The following is a 16,131-nucleotide window of genomic DNA, read 5'->3' as shown; positions in this document are numbered from 1 at the left end:
GCTCCACGCAAGATCTCATCCTGTGGGGTCAAAATGATCACAAGAACGGTGAACAAAAATCCCAGAAACACACGGGGGGACCTAGTGAATGACCTCCAGAGAGCTGGGACCAAAGTAACAAAGAGCCATCACTAACCATCACTAACACACTACGCCGCCAGGGACTCAAATCCTGCAGTGCCAGACGTGTCCCCCTGCTAAAGCCAGTGCATGTCCGGGCCCGTTTGAAGTTTGCTAGAGAGCATTTGGATGATCCAGAACAGGATTGGGAGAATGTCATATGGTCAGATGAAACCAAAATATAACTTTTTGGTAAAAACTCAACTCGTCGTGTTTGGAGGAGAAAGAATGCTGAGTTGCATCCAAAGAACACCATACCTACAGTGAAGCATGGGGGTGGAAACATCATGCTTTGGGGCTGTTTTTCTGCCAAGGGACCAGGACGTCTGATCCGTGTGACGGAAAGAATGAATGGGGCCATTTATCGTGAGATTTTGAGTGAAAACCTCCTTCCATCAGCAAGGGCACTGAAGATGAAACGTGGCTGGGTCTTTCAGCATGACAATGACCCCAAACACACCGCCCGGGCAACGAAGGAGTGGCTTCGTAAGAAGCATTTCAAGGTCCTGGAGTGGCCTAGCCAGTCTCCAGATCTCAACCCCATAGAAAATCTTTGGAGGGAGTTGAAAGTCTGTGTTGCCCAGCGAAGGCCCAAAAACATCATTGCTCTAGAGGAGATCTGCATGGAGGAATGGGCCAAAATACCAGCAGCAGTGTGTGAAAACCTTGTAAAGACTTACAGAAAACGTTTGACCTCTGTCATTGCCAACAAAGGGCATGTAACAAAGTATTGAGATGACCTTTTGTTATTGACCAAATACTTATTTTTCACCATAATTTGCAAATAAATTCTTTAAAAATCAGATGTGATTTTCTAGATTTTTTTTTTTCATTTTGTCTCTCATAGCTGAGGTATACCTATGATGAAAATTACAGGCGTCTCTCATCTTTTTAAGTGGGAGAACTTGCACAATTGGTGGCTGACTAAATACTTTTTTGCCCCACTGTATGTTAGTGGGTTTTCTCTGTCTACATTTTCTGCGTCCAATCAGCGAACAGAGGGAGTGGCTGAGATCAATGTCGTTGACGGACATCTTCACGCACGGTGATTGGTTTGTTTACAGCCTGCGCGCAACGTGATTCCCGGCCAAACGTTAGCAATTGGTTATGGCAGATCCAGAGTGCCACTGGGCAGATCCAATCGTTTTAAACTTCAACAGACGCCCGCCTTCAAGTGAGTTAACGTTTGTCAATTGAGTGGGTCCAGACACTCTGTACAAATGAAATGAAGTACGAGAGTCTGGTAGGACCAGGCTGGAGCGATATATAGAGTCCTTGCAACATAGTGCACGCCCACACAGCAATAAAGACAGGACCGTGCCACGCAACCTTATCACTAGTGTACAAAGTTATACAGCACCAAAAAGAACAACACAAACTGTGAGCACTCACCATACTCAGTGTCGTAGAAGATGATGAACTTCTGCCAGCGCAGCTCTTCCACGAGCGTCAGCATGACGTCGTTGAGGCGTACGGGTGGGCGAGCGGCCAGCGTGTAGCGCTGCCCTCCCGGGCTGGGGTTGAGATGGCAGCCGGTCCGCGGCGAGCCCTCGCCGTTGCGCTGCACGTAGAGGTGCGGGATGTGCATGGCGTCGGTCAGGGACTGCAGGGCGCTGGCCGCGGCACAGCCCGTGGAGGTCACCAGCGCCAGGATGCCCTGGTTCATCAGCTCGCAGGCTGCAAGAGAGACAGTCGGCTTTGAGGATGCTTGTATTTATGTTTATCGTGGTAATATACCCTTTTGAAAGACCGCATTGTAGGACAAACACAGAAGTTGCTCGTAACACTAAGGATGGTCCTTTTATGTACCTGGGCACCGGTAGTAGACTCAACCATCAACATATAAACGTAGACACCACATTGGCCTCTGGGACGTACGTCAAAATCAGCGCCCTTTTTGAGAGGCAAGTACTGCCCTGTAGGTGAGGTAATATGGGGAGCCCCAGCTCTTTGGGATAACGAGCAGTATTGATTACATTTCTCAACAGATTTCAATGAGTTGTTTTTATAAAACGCAAACATAGTCATTACTTCGCTGACCACAAGGAAAATTCCTCTGCTTTCTCGTAGATGGCACCATCTTTCACCATCTTCGTTATATTTTAGGCCATCAACAACTCTACCCAAGTCCTGCCGCTGGTTCGAGAGGAGACATTGGGGTGCGAAATCAATGTGGACCATGACGGGAAAAAGATTAAAGTAAGGCAGTCATATTTAGAAGTAGTGTAAAAACGCTAAATGACATTGGTTCGAGAAATATTAGAGTTATAGTGCTGTGTCAGTTTAAAGGACCTTCCCTTACTTGCCCTCTTCAAAATGGCAACTTTGTTGATGAATCGCAGCAACTGGTCGAAGCAGTCAATGCAGTTTCTATGTATAAATGTCAATGGACTAAACTACTACTACTACCCATGATGAGTCTAGATAAGTCTACTAAAAAGGAAAATGAGAGAAGCGGGCACAACAGCTGTGTTTGTGCTCTGGTGATACCTGGCGATGCTATGCAGACGGCAGTAGTTCAGGAGGTTGAGCCTGCTGAATTGTAAACGGAAAATGCTAGTTCGATCCCTGGCTCCCCCTGGTTGAGTGTTGAGGTGTCCCTGAGCGAGACCCCTAATCCTAACTGCTTCCGGAAACCGGTGTCAGCCGGAGTGGTTGACGCTGCCTTCCGTATGTGGTGAGTTTTAAGTCAATTTTACAAAATCGTCGGCTATAAGTCCTAAATATCAAAATGATATGCCTCTGTGGAAAGGGTTTTTAAAACCCTTTGAATGATAAAAACTGCAAAAATCAAGAAAAAGCAAACGATAAAATTAACTGAATGTTATTCATTCTAAATGTACCGTTTTTCTTTCCAATACAGCCCTTTGAATTGAATTCAAATGGACAGAATCTAACTGAATTAGATTAAACTCAACCAAATTGAAAGACAGATATGGGGGAGGGTTAGAGAGATTGGAAAATGGTATAAAAAAATAGAAAATATCTTTTGGTTGTCTTTGAAAAGGAAAATCCATTGGCATTGTAAATGTAATGTCCCCATGCCGACAAAGCTCTTTGAATTGAACGTGGACTGATTTCAATTGAGAAACAGACCTGATCCTTAGGTGTGATGGGCCTAGAGGATATTAAGATGTTCAGATAGTTTCTGTTTGTATCTACTGCGCAATTGGGCGATGTGCATGTTTGAACGCAATTAGGATTGAGGTACGGCATTAATAACTTACCCCAGAGCTATTCAATGAAGCTGGATCAAAACAAAGACAACCAAAATCATTATTTTATTGCTATGCAAATTGAGCATGGTTTATGCTGCTTATTGGATTGATTTCGGTCTTTTCAACTTGACATCGTTCAATAGTGATAACCCATTTTTCAATTAACTTCATTAACAGATATTATATGGGAAAGCCAGTTTCTTTAAGGTACTGTGGGTTGAAGTGAGTGGCATCTTACAGAATGGATTTTGCAGAAAAGTATAATATCAGAAAAGTATGTTTTAATTAGTGTAAAACCGCATAAAATAAGGAATGTTGTGCCTTCCTTCCACCCACTCCCTGGCGTTTTAAAGAAGTGTCTGAGAAGCCTAGCCCTCCCTGGGACGACTCTACAATAGCCTATGAGGACTTCAGGACCAAAATAGGATTGATTGTAAAATAGTGTAGCGAATCACAGTTAGACGGTAGACGGGGAATGTCATAAAGGCGTAAATTATTTATTAAGTGCATGTTTTGAGGACGTTTCCCTGTTTGATAACTAAAAGTAGGCCTCCACTCTTTCTTATCCAAAATGAAACTGTTCCTATAAAACTGCACACGTCATGTTAGGATAGGATAATTATCGATCTATGATGGTAGTTTACAACTATGGATGATCAATACATATAACATTGATAATCATAGGTCTATGTTGGTAGTTAACCACTATGGATGATCAATACATGTAACACGTAAGGGATAATCACCGAGAGGCAGGGCAATAAACAGTTCGTTATGCCCGCATCGTGGACGGCTTACCGTCCGAGATGTAGTCGAGGGTGGTAACCTTCAACGAGCCGGGCATAACATACTGTTTATTGCCCTGCCTTGAGGTGATTATCCCGTTTATTCTACTTTTTGCTTGCCAACATAATAAAACAATTCAAATACTTTAATAATGATGCTTTTTCTTATTTGTATTGCATGCTTATTAAATGCATACTCTGTTTGAGTTCATCTCCCTCAAAAAGTAGTCCCCTTTAATTACGATCGATCAAACATGTTTTGGACACCTCCAAGGGCATTATTCCGCTTATACCATGGTCATTTGCCAAAAAAAAGAAATTAAGATCATTCATTTATATTTTCATGCCTTTTACAATCCAAATATAAAGTTTTTCACAAGCCATACCTTAGTTTCCCTGGTATACCCTGAGGGTTTGACTGATACCTGGAACAATCATTACTCTCCCGTAAGGTTCTTATGAAACGGAAACGTTGTTCACTCCTCCAGCAAATAGAACGGACCTTAGCTACGACTTGGCAATGGGAGGTATTCTAGTCCGCTCAGCTATGAGCCAGAGAGCTAACATTATGGATTGTACATATTTATAATTTAAAATTCAGATTCTGACAGTCTACAGTTTAATTCATTTTTCACGATTTATCAACTCTGGTTTTGAAGACTAATCACAGCGCCATTCGTTTCAATGGGAATCGCGACAGTCTATACTTTCAACATAAAGTGTAGATATTAATAATTTGAAATTCGTCCCAGCATTTATACCACAGACACTATAGGGTCTATAGCATATAACCATGTGTTCTGATTACAGTTTAATGCATTTTTCACAATTTACCAGCTCTTGTTTTGAAGGCTGAACAGAAAATTTGACTGGAACTACTTAGCAGGTGTCCATATATCAGGGATAAATGTACACCCTGCAGCCAATCAGAATCGAGTATTCCAAAAAATACAATTCAATACTATGTCAATACTCTATACTATGAGTATTGACCTACTATTTGATGATGCTGTGCTCAGTCAGCAGCAAGTACAACCTCCTTAATAGGTCCATGAGTACAACCGACAAGTCAGCGGGCAAACTGCCGGGTTAATGCCCTCCTCCCAGCCAATGAGAATCAAGCATTCTTAAATGAAGTAGAATAAATAGTGTTAATCAAAGGTCTATGATGGTAGTTTACCACTATGAATGCAGTTAGAAGACTGAGGGAGAAACATGAATAGGCTGTTACCTCCTCTCAGTGACCATAGTAACTATGACAAAGATGCACGATCCTGACTGATTTATTTTCAGGCTAGAGCCGTCAAAAATAGACCTTGGTGTGTGATTAAAGCTTTTTTTAACTAAATAAGTGCCCTCTACCAATACAGGCCATCCCAGGCCACCGTAGTCTAGGAAGGGGATGGGTGTGAGGGGGTATTCAGTTGGTTGTACTCTGCAGCTAATCAGTTCTTCACACTGGACCCCCGAACATGATCTGCTGCTCAATTAGCCCGGCGAGCCCTCAAACAAAAATAATCTTTTTTTGTAGGAGGTGTGGGATTTGTCCTAGCTGATTGCTCTCAGATCGCCCAGCCGATAGACAGACCAATCAAAGGCTGCCCTTGTTCTAGGAGGGGATTTATAACACCATCTAGACCAAAGGCAAGGTGCCCCGCACTTTTCTCACAAATGGAATGCCAAGCATTTGCTTTAAACCACATATTCGCAAATTCAATTTTTTTAACAAGAAATTATAATCCTTGATTAAACAGAGATATTATGAAATTAATAAAGCCCAATTAAAAATCTCCCATACTCAAAGGGCTTTAGCAATGTGCAAAGGCTAACACATTGACGGTTTGATTCTACAGATAAATAGATGTTTTGCATTTAGCATTTAACTTAAGTTTTTCAGGTTAAAGTAAGGGAGGCGCTGCGGTAGAGCATTTACGGATTCAGAAAAACTGTTGGCTCCCAACGACCTCACAAGATAAACTGTAATAATAATACGCTCAATTACTGGTCGCTAAAATATGCTATATGTAGACTATATATAGGCTATCGTAAAATCCATTTTAACTACCTGAGGATGGCCATGAGCAATAATATGTTTTGTTATACATAGGAATTTAGATAATTGTACTTTTTCAATTGAATGAATGTATTGCTATTTTTCTGCTTTAGCAATACTCATGTGTCAACAACGAGCAGGCTGAAACGATTTTCCGTTTCAGCTCTGAGCATGTGCTTAAAATGTTCAAGTGCTTCCTGATGTCAGGTGCAAAATTATATTTTGGCAACATATGAATTCAGTCACCAACCTTTTATCTACTATGAAACCACATTAAAACTACAACAACAACCGCAACAACAACTGTGATTCCCTGCCCGGTTGTTGGGGTTTGTTGATACCGCTGTCTTTTGTAAACTGTAGGGACAAAAGCCAACCCTTATCTAATCTCTTCAGTAGATTATGAGCCTCTATGCCCGAGTGCTCCCACTCCACACTTCCCTGGCTACCGCTTCTAGAGAGAACAAATGTGAAAGTGTTGTCTTTGGAGGAAACGCAAAGAGCCCATTACTGTTCATTTTGTTAGAACATATTTACTGGAATGCACCACGGATCGTAAAACAGGTTCTTCTGCCTCCTATCTGAGTCCCGACGAGGATACATCCAAAGTAATTGGACAATTTATAATAAATTGTGACAGTAACTGTTTTCAATGGTTAAGGACCTAATGTAACCCAAGCAGCCTATCGAATTGAGGTACAGATAAGGTAATAATGATAATCAATAAACAGGACAGGGTAAATTATCTTACACATGGACACGGTATGAATCCATATTCAGGAGTTGATTTACAATGTGTTCACCATACCTCCCCCTTTTAATTACATGAATGTTACCCCGATGCCCCGCTATTTCTCTACACTAGCCCAGAGCGGAAAATAATCTCTAGAGAGGACGCCATCTTATCTCAAGATAGCTATTGTACTTTTGTTGTACAGGCTAAAGAACTAAATGCAATTTATAAAACCATCAAGGAACCTCATCTCTTGACCCTTGGCTACCCGAAGCTGTCGTAGACGAGGACATCATGTTGGAAGTACCTAGTGCCTACTCCTACGTTGTTGAACGGGCGAGGTGAGGGGGTATTCAGTCTGTTGCCACTTAATCCTACTCCCTGCACCTTTAATCAAAAGCATCTTCAGTGTTTTCAGATATCTCATTGAGGAGCTTGGAGGGGGTAAGGCTAAAAGGCATAATAGGCTGCAGACATTGGGGATCGTACCAAGAACGTTACAGCATCTCAAGTGCGTTGGATGCTCTTAAGCATACGGTCTAGTGCTGTGAAAGAGCAGGACGAAAACAAAAAAAGCGTTTGAACACATCTAATCCACTGAGGGAAAAACAACAGAAAAAAATGATGAATGCTAAAGTTGCCCTCATAAAACTAAATCGCCATTTACAGCGACACTACTCAGTGAGTTATGGCTCCTCTGTGAATCACAGTTATGACTTTGCTAAATGATACCTGCTTGTTGTTTAGTTAAAGCGACTCCCTCTGCATTATAATGGCTCTTAGTCTGGCAGACGGCGGGAAAGGAAGAAAAAGAGAGACAAACAAACATAAAGGGCCATAAGAGATATCATTCTCTCTCAAGGTGTATATTGTGATAGATATTGTTGTTGGTAAATTTTGTTTCCAATCAAGACGACCAAATTTAAAAGCTGCTTTACAATTTCAATGTTAAATCTTGAATTAGGGCCTGCTGAAATTGCACAGGGACATTATGAACTCTTTAGAGATGCACTGTGTTGCATCATGCAATAAGATTTTGAATGAAATCCAAGGAACACACTTTTATTGCAGCTATTTATTAACATTACATTGCCAATCTGTTGTATTGTCTGTAACTTGACGATGTTGCAATAAAAAAATTAATGAGAACAACTTTACGCTGCCATTAACCCAAAGTATTACTCTGAAAACACTACAATCGTCATCTTCTTCTGTAACCCTTCCAGCCAAACAGCCTTTATTCACCCTTACAGCTTGTGTTGGTTTAGAGTTAACCCTCCCACACCCCAAACACAATGAAAAGGAAAAGAGATTTGTTCACATGTTGAAGGGGGCAACGAAAGCGCAGATAATCCATACGGAGAGGAAACACAAAGACCGGACTAGCACGACAAAACCCAAAGATTAGAGCTACTATGCATGGCTTGATTGGGCAGATCAGTTGCACCAGACAAAGAAGAGCGACACGAGGAGGGGATTGTTGACCCCCTCCCCCACCACGTGGCTGGGAGCCTTCTGTGTGGGTCTCCTGATCTACGCTATCTGTAGACTGCACCTCATCCATCAGTCCGGCCGCTGATGCCCCATGCTGTCTGCAGCGTGTGATGGCACACATGGCAGGACGAGTTAAAGGGTCCCAGTTTGACCAGCAGGTATACGAGTGACATCACAGAGGGGGGAGTCCACTAAGATGTCTGATCAGCCTACCAGCCTGTACCAATGTGTAGGCTGATCTGTATCCATCATACTGGGTGGACTTTCCCACTTGTGGGGGACATTAAGGGAACCATTAAGCTTGTGATAGCTAATGAAGAACACACCTGGGGGTATAAAAGGTGTTTCCAAGAGGCCTCTAATCATGCCTGTGTTTACTCTGAAATACAGCTGTTGTGCTACTAGGAAAAGAAAGAGACTCCTCTTGTTATCTTGCTATTTATCTCCTCTCCCTCTCCTCTCATTGTGCTGTCCTGTGTTCTCTCAGGGCTCCATGCACATTTTTCACCCAAGGCCAAAGGGTCTTAATTTCTCTAATGGTTAATTAAACTATCTATCTCTGTAGGTCTCTACCCCCATTAGCTGTTCGCCCACTTCCCCCAACTCTCTCCCCACTGTGGCCGCTACCAAGAACCTTCACTTAACAAAGGGAATAAATAACCAGCTAAGGAGTCTGGGGGGGAAGGAGGGGAAATACAATAGCCTGCATAGCTAATCATGCTAGAAAAACGCAATAGCCTGCTTGTCTTAGCACTCTGGATAATGCAATGGCCTGTTTGGCAAATCATGCTAGGAAATGTAACACGCTGATTGGCCATTCACGTTAGAAAATGCTGTAGCCTGCTTTGCTAATGAAGTTAAGCAGTAGCTTCTTCAAGCTATCGTAGAATAGCTTAAAGAATTATGCAAATCACACTGTAAAACACCATTGTCTGTTTGCTAATCCTACTCTGCAACACAATTGACAACTTGGCTAATTGTACAAAGAAACACAATAGTTTAACCCAAACAATTCTGGTCTTTACCCAATGCCCCATTGACTGAACTATGTCTGTGTTAGTCACCATATGTGTGTGTGTGTGTGTGTGTGTGTGTGTGTGTGTGTGTGTGTGTGTGTGTGTGTGTGTGTGTGTGTAATGCCATGTTGTTGAACTCAAAAATGACTAATTAACAGATTACACCATTAGTCTTTCCAAGATGAGTATTAGAACCGGCCAATTTCAACATTATGTTGCAAACATTATTTAAATTAATGTGTGCGTCCATCTGCCTCAGCCAATGAACAGAATGCACAAACATTGTAACATACTGTTTGATGACTGCTTGCTCAGTACGTACTGTGCAACAAACTTTGATAGAAATTATGTTCATTAAAAAACGTGCATTTTTGCTGTTACTGCTCCACTATTGTTCTTCTTAGCTTTTCTTTCTTTCTTTCTTTCTTTCTTTCTTTCTTTCTTTCTTTCTTTCTTTCTTTCAAATAATATTCTAGTTACATTGTTAGAATAAGTTTATTATCAGTCTGTTACGAGGCTGATTAAAGCTAAAAAATGTGTTACCAAAAACTAAAGTGTGACTGCTAATAAAGATTGATACAATAATGATGTGCTGATGTGTATGGGTGTGCCTGCATGCGTTTGTGTGTATGTGTATGATACTGTTTCATTTGTGTATACATGGGTTAAGGCATGTGTAAGTGAGTGTTTGTGTGTGTGTGGTGTGTGTAAAACTGGTTCATGTGCGTGTTTACATGTGTGTAGGACTGCATGAGTTGGTGTGCGTGCGTGCGTGCGTGCGTGCGTGCGTGGGAACTGGTTCCTGGGTGTGTGAGATGGAGAGCAAGAGGCAGAGAGAGACTAATGATGTATTAGTGAGCGGTTGATCCTTCCCTCTGATGGGGAGCTCTCATCCATCACATGCGACCAGCCCAGGGACTCCCTGATCACTCATCCACCGTACGACACACACACGCTGTCAAGACCCAACCAACAGCCTCAAGACCCTATCACACACACAGACTCAAACACGCACACACATACACACCTAACAGGAAAACCAACTGTACAATTTGTAATTTATGTTACAATTGTATTCACCATAACCATTGCAGGGACTTCTTTGCAAATGCTTAATAAGAGTTACAGCATTATATATTCTGTAATCCAAACTAATGGTGAAGACAAGACAGCATTTCCTCGACCCTTAAAAGGCAGTCAGAATCTGAAATTGAAAAATTATGATTATGTATGATTATTATATAAAATTATGATGCAATGATGGGTTATTGTACCCAGGATGTTTCTAGGTTCCATGAACATCGGGGCCTTACCCCAACGTGAAACATTTGCCTGCAAATTATTTTGTATGCTTTATTGTGCATGCACATTTTTTCATAATGCTTAACCAAAATAAACAAAATACGCCATTTATTACAGCTTTAAATAGCTACCTGACTGCTGTGCATCTGAAGTTCCATTCAAGTCATTTCAGAGTTAAATAAATACAAGTGAGACAGACCTTATACACACACACATATATATATATATATATATATATATATATATATATATATATATATATATATATATATATATATATATATATATATATATATATATGTATATATATATATATACACAGTGGGGCAAAAAAGTATTTAGTCAGCCACCAATTGTGCAAGTTCTCCCACTTAAAAAGACAAGAGAGGCCTGTAATTTTCATCATAGGTAAACCTCAGCTATGAGAGACAAAATGAAAAAAAAAAATCCAGAAAATCACATTGTCTGATTATTTAAGAATTTATTTGCAAATAATGGTGGAAAATAAGTATTTGGTCACCTACAAACCAGCAAGATTTCTGGCTGTCACAGACCTGTAACTTCTTCTTCTTTAAGAGGCTGTTTACCTGTATCAATGGCACATGTTTGAACTCCTTATCAGTATAAAAGACACCTGTCCACAACCTCAAACAGTCACACTCCAAACTCCACTATGGCCAAGACCAAAGAGCTGTCAAAGGACACCAGAAACACAATTGTAGACCTGCACCAGCCTGGGAAGTCTGAATCTGCAATAGGTAAGCAGCTTGGTGTGAAGAAATCAACTGTGGGAGCAATTATTAGGAAATGGAATACATACAAGACCACTGATAATCTCCCTCGATCTGGGGCTCCACGCAAGATCTCATCCTGTGGGGTCAAAATGATCACAAGAACGGTGAACAAAAATCCCAGAACCACACGGGGGGACCTAGTGAATAACCTCCAGAGAGCTGGGACCAAAGTAACAAAGGCTACCATCACTAACACACTACGCCGCCAGGGACTGAAATCCTGCAGTGCCAGACGTGTCCCCCTGCTAAAGCCAGTGCATGTCCGGGCCCGTTTGAAGTTTGCTAGAGAGCATTTGGATGATCCAGAACAGGATTGGGAGAATGTCGTATGGTCAGATGAAACCAAAATAGAACTTTTTGGTAAAAACTCAACTCGTCGTGTTTGGAGGAGAAAGAATGCTGAGTTGCATCCAAAGAACCCCATACCTACAGTGAAGCATGGGGGTGGAAACATCATGCTTTGGGGCTGTTTTTCTGCCAAGGGACCAGGATGTCTGATCCGTGTGACGGAAAGAATGAATGGGGCCATGTATCGTGAGATTTTGAGTGAAAACCTCCTTCCACCAGCAAGGGCACTGAAGATGAAACTTGGCTGGGTCTTTCAGCATGACAATGACCCCAAACACACCGCCCGGGCAACGAAGGAGTGGCTTCGTAAGAAGCATTTCAAGGTCCTGGAGTGGCCTAGCCAGTCTCCAGATCTCAACGCCATAGAAAATCTTTGGAGGGAGTTGAAAGTCTGTGTTGCCCAGCGAAGGCCCAAAAACATCATTGCTCTAGAGGAGATCTGCATGGAGGAATGGGCCAAAATACCAGCAGCAGTGTGTGAAAACCTTGTAAGGACTTACAGAAACGTTTGACCTCTGTCATTGCCAACAAAGGGCATGTAACAAAGTATTGAGATGACCTTTTGTTATTGACCAAATACTTATTTTCCACCATAATTTGCAAATAAATTCTTTAAAAATCAGACAAAGTGATTTTCTAGATTTTTTTTTTTCATTTTGTCTCTCATAGCTGAGGTATACCTATGATGAAAATTACAGGCCTCTCTCATCTTTTTAAGTGGGAGAACTTGCACAATTGGTGGCTGACTAAATACTTTTTTGCCCCACTGTATATATATATATATTTATTTTTTATTTTATTTATATATATATATGGATCTGACTGGGGATAGGATAGCTTAATTCACTTGAGGTGGTGAACAGTCTGCTTATGTTTTGAAACTGTTTATTCTCTTGCCAGAAGGACTATCTAGACCGACCAGGCTACTTTATTTGAAGATGTCCCTGGAATCCCCATGATTCTTTCTAAATAACGAACTACCATTAGTCACTTCTAGAAAGAACCATTTCATCACTTCTAGACTGAATTGAATTAACCCATTTCATATTTACCAGTAAATATACCAATGAATATATATATATATATATATATTTTTTTTTTTACCCAAAAATTATATTCAGGGCAAATTAAATAATATCCGGTGCTTTAGCCCTGAATAAACGGCCTAGTTACGCCACTGATTATACCTATTGTTTTATTATGTGAAAATGAGAAATTGCCCACCCCTCGCACACAGGCACACACACACACACACACACACACACACACACACACACACACACACACACACACACACACACACACACACACACACACACACACACACACACACCTTACAGGGGAGTATTTTAGACCTGGCAGCCGCCAGCCAAGGGAATTTGCAATGTGTTGTTAAGTAGAAGAGTTGGTTGGATGGTGTTCACAGCCGTGCGCCTCATGCACGGTATCTCTTCTGCTGGCACAGTCAGGCGCCAGAACACAACACTGAGCAAAAGAAGGGCCACATCCAAGGACTTAATCATGGGAACCAGCCGTTTAATTACCGTTGCTACCCCAGCGGTAGCTTTGTGAGTCTTCTCAGATTCACTGGGGTATAAATGTACTATTGCCAGGTCAATGTAAAAACTCACATGAAATGCTTCTTCACCCTGTTCATTACGATTAACAAAATGACAGTCACTGAAAGGCACATTAGTAGAAATCAGTAAAAGCACACCCAAAATCATGGGAAATTGACCCGCCTAATTTGGGAAAAATTGCTAGGTAGAGCACAAAAAGTGCAGGTAGAGCACAGAGTAGTGATTATGAGACCATTGATGGAGGTGACCACAATTTATTCCTTGTTACTGGGGGATGTGACCTATGGACCACGTTTGAATAATTACAGCAGCAGCACTGGGTTTGAGGTCTATTTTATGTCCGTCTCTCCTGTCCCTTTCTGCTTCCCCGCTCGGTTTCTCTTCCTCCTGTCTCACACTCTATCCATTTCTTGCCGTCTCTCTCTCACTGTCTTTCTATCCCTCGCCCCCTTCTCTCCTTCCCAACTCTATCTTTGTCAAAATTGATATTTCTCTCTTTAAATGACTTTCCCCTTCTCTGATCTGCCGTTTCCTCCCTCGCTGCCTGAGACAAGGGGGATAAGAGACCCTCTCTTTCTGTCCTCTTCCGCCAGGAGCCATGCCTCACCCCGGCGGCTCCTGTCAGCCCACAGAACAGACAGGCCTGGCGGGGCTCGTAGTGGTGGAGGACCGGAGGCGGTCGGAGTTGAGACCCTCAGAGCAGTGATTGGGGGAGGGAGCATCCAGCCATGACAGCAGACGGGGAGAGGATGGGAGTGACAACATAGGAGACTTGGAGACCGAGGAGAGTGGACGCTAGCAACGTGAGCAAGAAGCAGATAGCGGGCATGGGGAGGGAGAGAGTAGAGAAAATATCAGTTCTGGCTGCAGTGGGTGAGTATTATCTCGTCAACATTTCGGGGACAATCTTGTGGGCTCACAATATGGGCATTGCGTGAGGGCAGTTATGATGTCAGTTCAGGTTGGGGCCGCCGCACGCTGTTACTATGCACAGCGGCTAGAAATGTGGTTTTACTCAAGACTAAACCAACTCCGTGGTTTGAGATATCCCTTAGCGTTAAGTATTGTATGGTACAGTATTTGTTCTTACTGGTGCCACACGCTTATTTCCTTGTTTGCGTCGATCAAGTTTCCTTAGGCAGCTGAGCTCAGCTGAGCTTTATAGGAAACACCAGTGAGACGACGCGATTCAGAAACTGTCCACCTGGTAGCTCTCTCGCTCTCTCTCTCACTCTCTCACCTAGAAAGCATCACTGACCACCTGAACCATTAGTGTCACAAGGAAGTTTAGAGCTAATCCTACTGGGCCACCAGCAGGCCCCGTAGGATTAGATCTAAACTTCCTTTTGACACCAGTCACACATTTCATTCTCTCTCTCCCTCTCTCTCTCTCTCTCTCTCTCTCGCTTTCTCTCTCTCTCTCTCTCCTCCGAATATGCTGTCGTAACAAGTGAATTAGATGAGCGCTTCTGCTGTTGTATAACGGTGGAAAGATACTCTGTTTACCTTTCATATCTTCATCTTCATAAGGAATATAAATTCATTCATTCCATTTATTTTACACAGATTGAAGGCGATATCGTTCCATAGCAAAACAATTAATAAAAAATGTATATATGCGTGTGTGTGTGTGTGTGTGAAAATGAAGAATGTGTAAGCATGCATATGTTTGACTGTGGAATCAAAAGTGATATCAGAATACGTTGTTTGGAGGGGGCTCTTATTCCAAGCATCTTATCAATATCACGTTCACATACAATCCTTCATATCGGGGGGCTCAAGAGCGGGATGGGTTTCACAGGAGTGCTACTGGACTATGAACCAGTTTGAGAACAGGAACACAACATGGAATGGAGAGAGTGATGCAGAGATAAGAGGAGAGAGGGAGAAGAGAGCAGGGGGGAGAGAGGGCGATGCAGGATGAGTGTGATTAAACATGTTGATTAATCACCCACATCAGGACAAGACAGAGGGTAAGTCTTAGTCCTATTTGACCTCTCTCTCTCTCCTTCGTCGCTTCACCATTTGTTATTCTCATTGTTTCCTCACCTCTCAACGGGAAAAATTCCCCCTCAACATCTTTAAGAAGGGGGGAGAGTTGTGTTTCTAGGGCTTATGAAGGGGCTTAGATAAGCCATAGGGGTGTGTGCCTATTTCTATGATGTGTGGGTGTGCGCGTGTGTGTGTGTGTGTGTGTGTGTGTGTGTGTGTAATCACTCACATGTGTGCATGGGTATGAATATAGCTCTATGGATATGGTGTGGCAGGTGTCCCAGTGGGGATCATTCCCACAGAGATGGTTCGAGTTATTTCCATAAGAAGCAGCAGCTCATGATACATTATTGATAAGAAGACGGTGGCAAACCAAAGCCTTAACCGTCAAAGGATCCTTGACCATCTCTCAGCCCCAGCCAGACTCATTCATATGTATAGGTAGGCCTCTCAGAAGATCCTCCTCATTTTGTACCGTGCTATCACCATTCCACCATTCCAAATGATTATTATTCTTGATGAAGTCATTTATCAGAAATTTTTATGCAATACATTTAGGAGAAAGTAGGGTTCAGGACATCTTGAATCCCTACAGGTAAGTTGCAGATATTGGGGACTAAACCCAGGAGCTTTTGGCTGGAGGTCAAAGTGGTGGACCTCAACCAGTAGACTTTCAATAAATTGATTATAATGTGG

The 16,131-nt window shown here is 42.2% G+C and overlaps 1 protein-coding gene across 1 annotated transcript in view; it reads right to left on the bottom strand.

Annotated features, from left to right (window-relative positions):
* The window catches only part of LOC307090006 (glutamate receptor ionotropic, delta-1-like), a gene marked incomplete at both ends in the record, with an annotated part of 387,185 nt that overhangs the window by 162,520 nt on the left and 208,534 nt on the right, over positions 1–16,131 (bottom strand). Inside the window, one exon of the mRNA XM_079756527.1 lies at positions 1,513–1,797. Coding sequence (XP_079612653.1) covers positions 1,513–1,797 — 285 coding nt within the window. The remainder of the gene's footprint in view (positions 1–1,512; positions 1,798–16,131) is intronic.

The sequence above is a fragment of the Pollachius pollachius genome (assembly GCF_949987615.1).
Source record: "Pollachius pollachius genome assembly, chromosome: 19".
In the NCBI taxonomy this organism is placed as follows: domain Eukaryota; kingdom Metazoa; phylum Chordata; class Actinopteri; order Gadiformes; family Gadidae; genus Pollachius; species Pollachius pollachius.
Note: the sequence above shows the minus strand (reverse complement) of the source record. Positions and strands in the feature narration are given on the sequence as shown.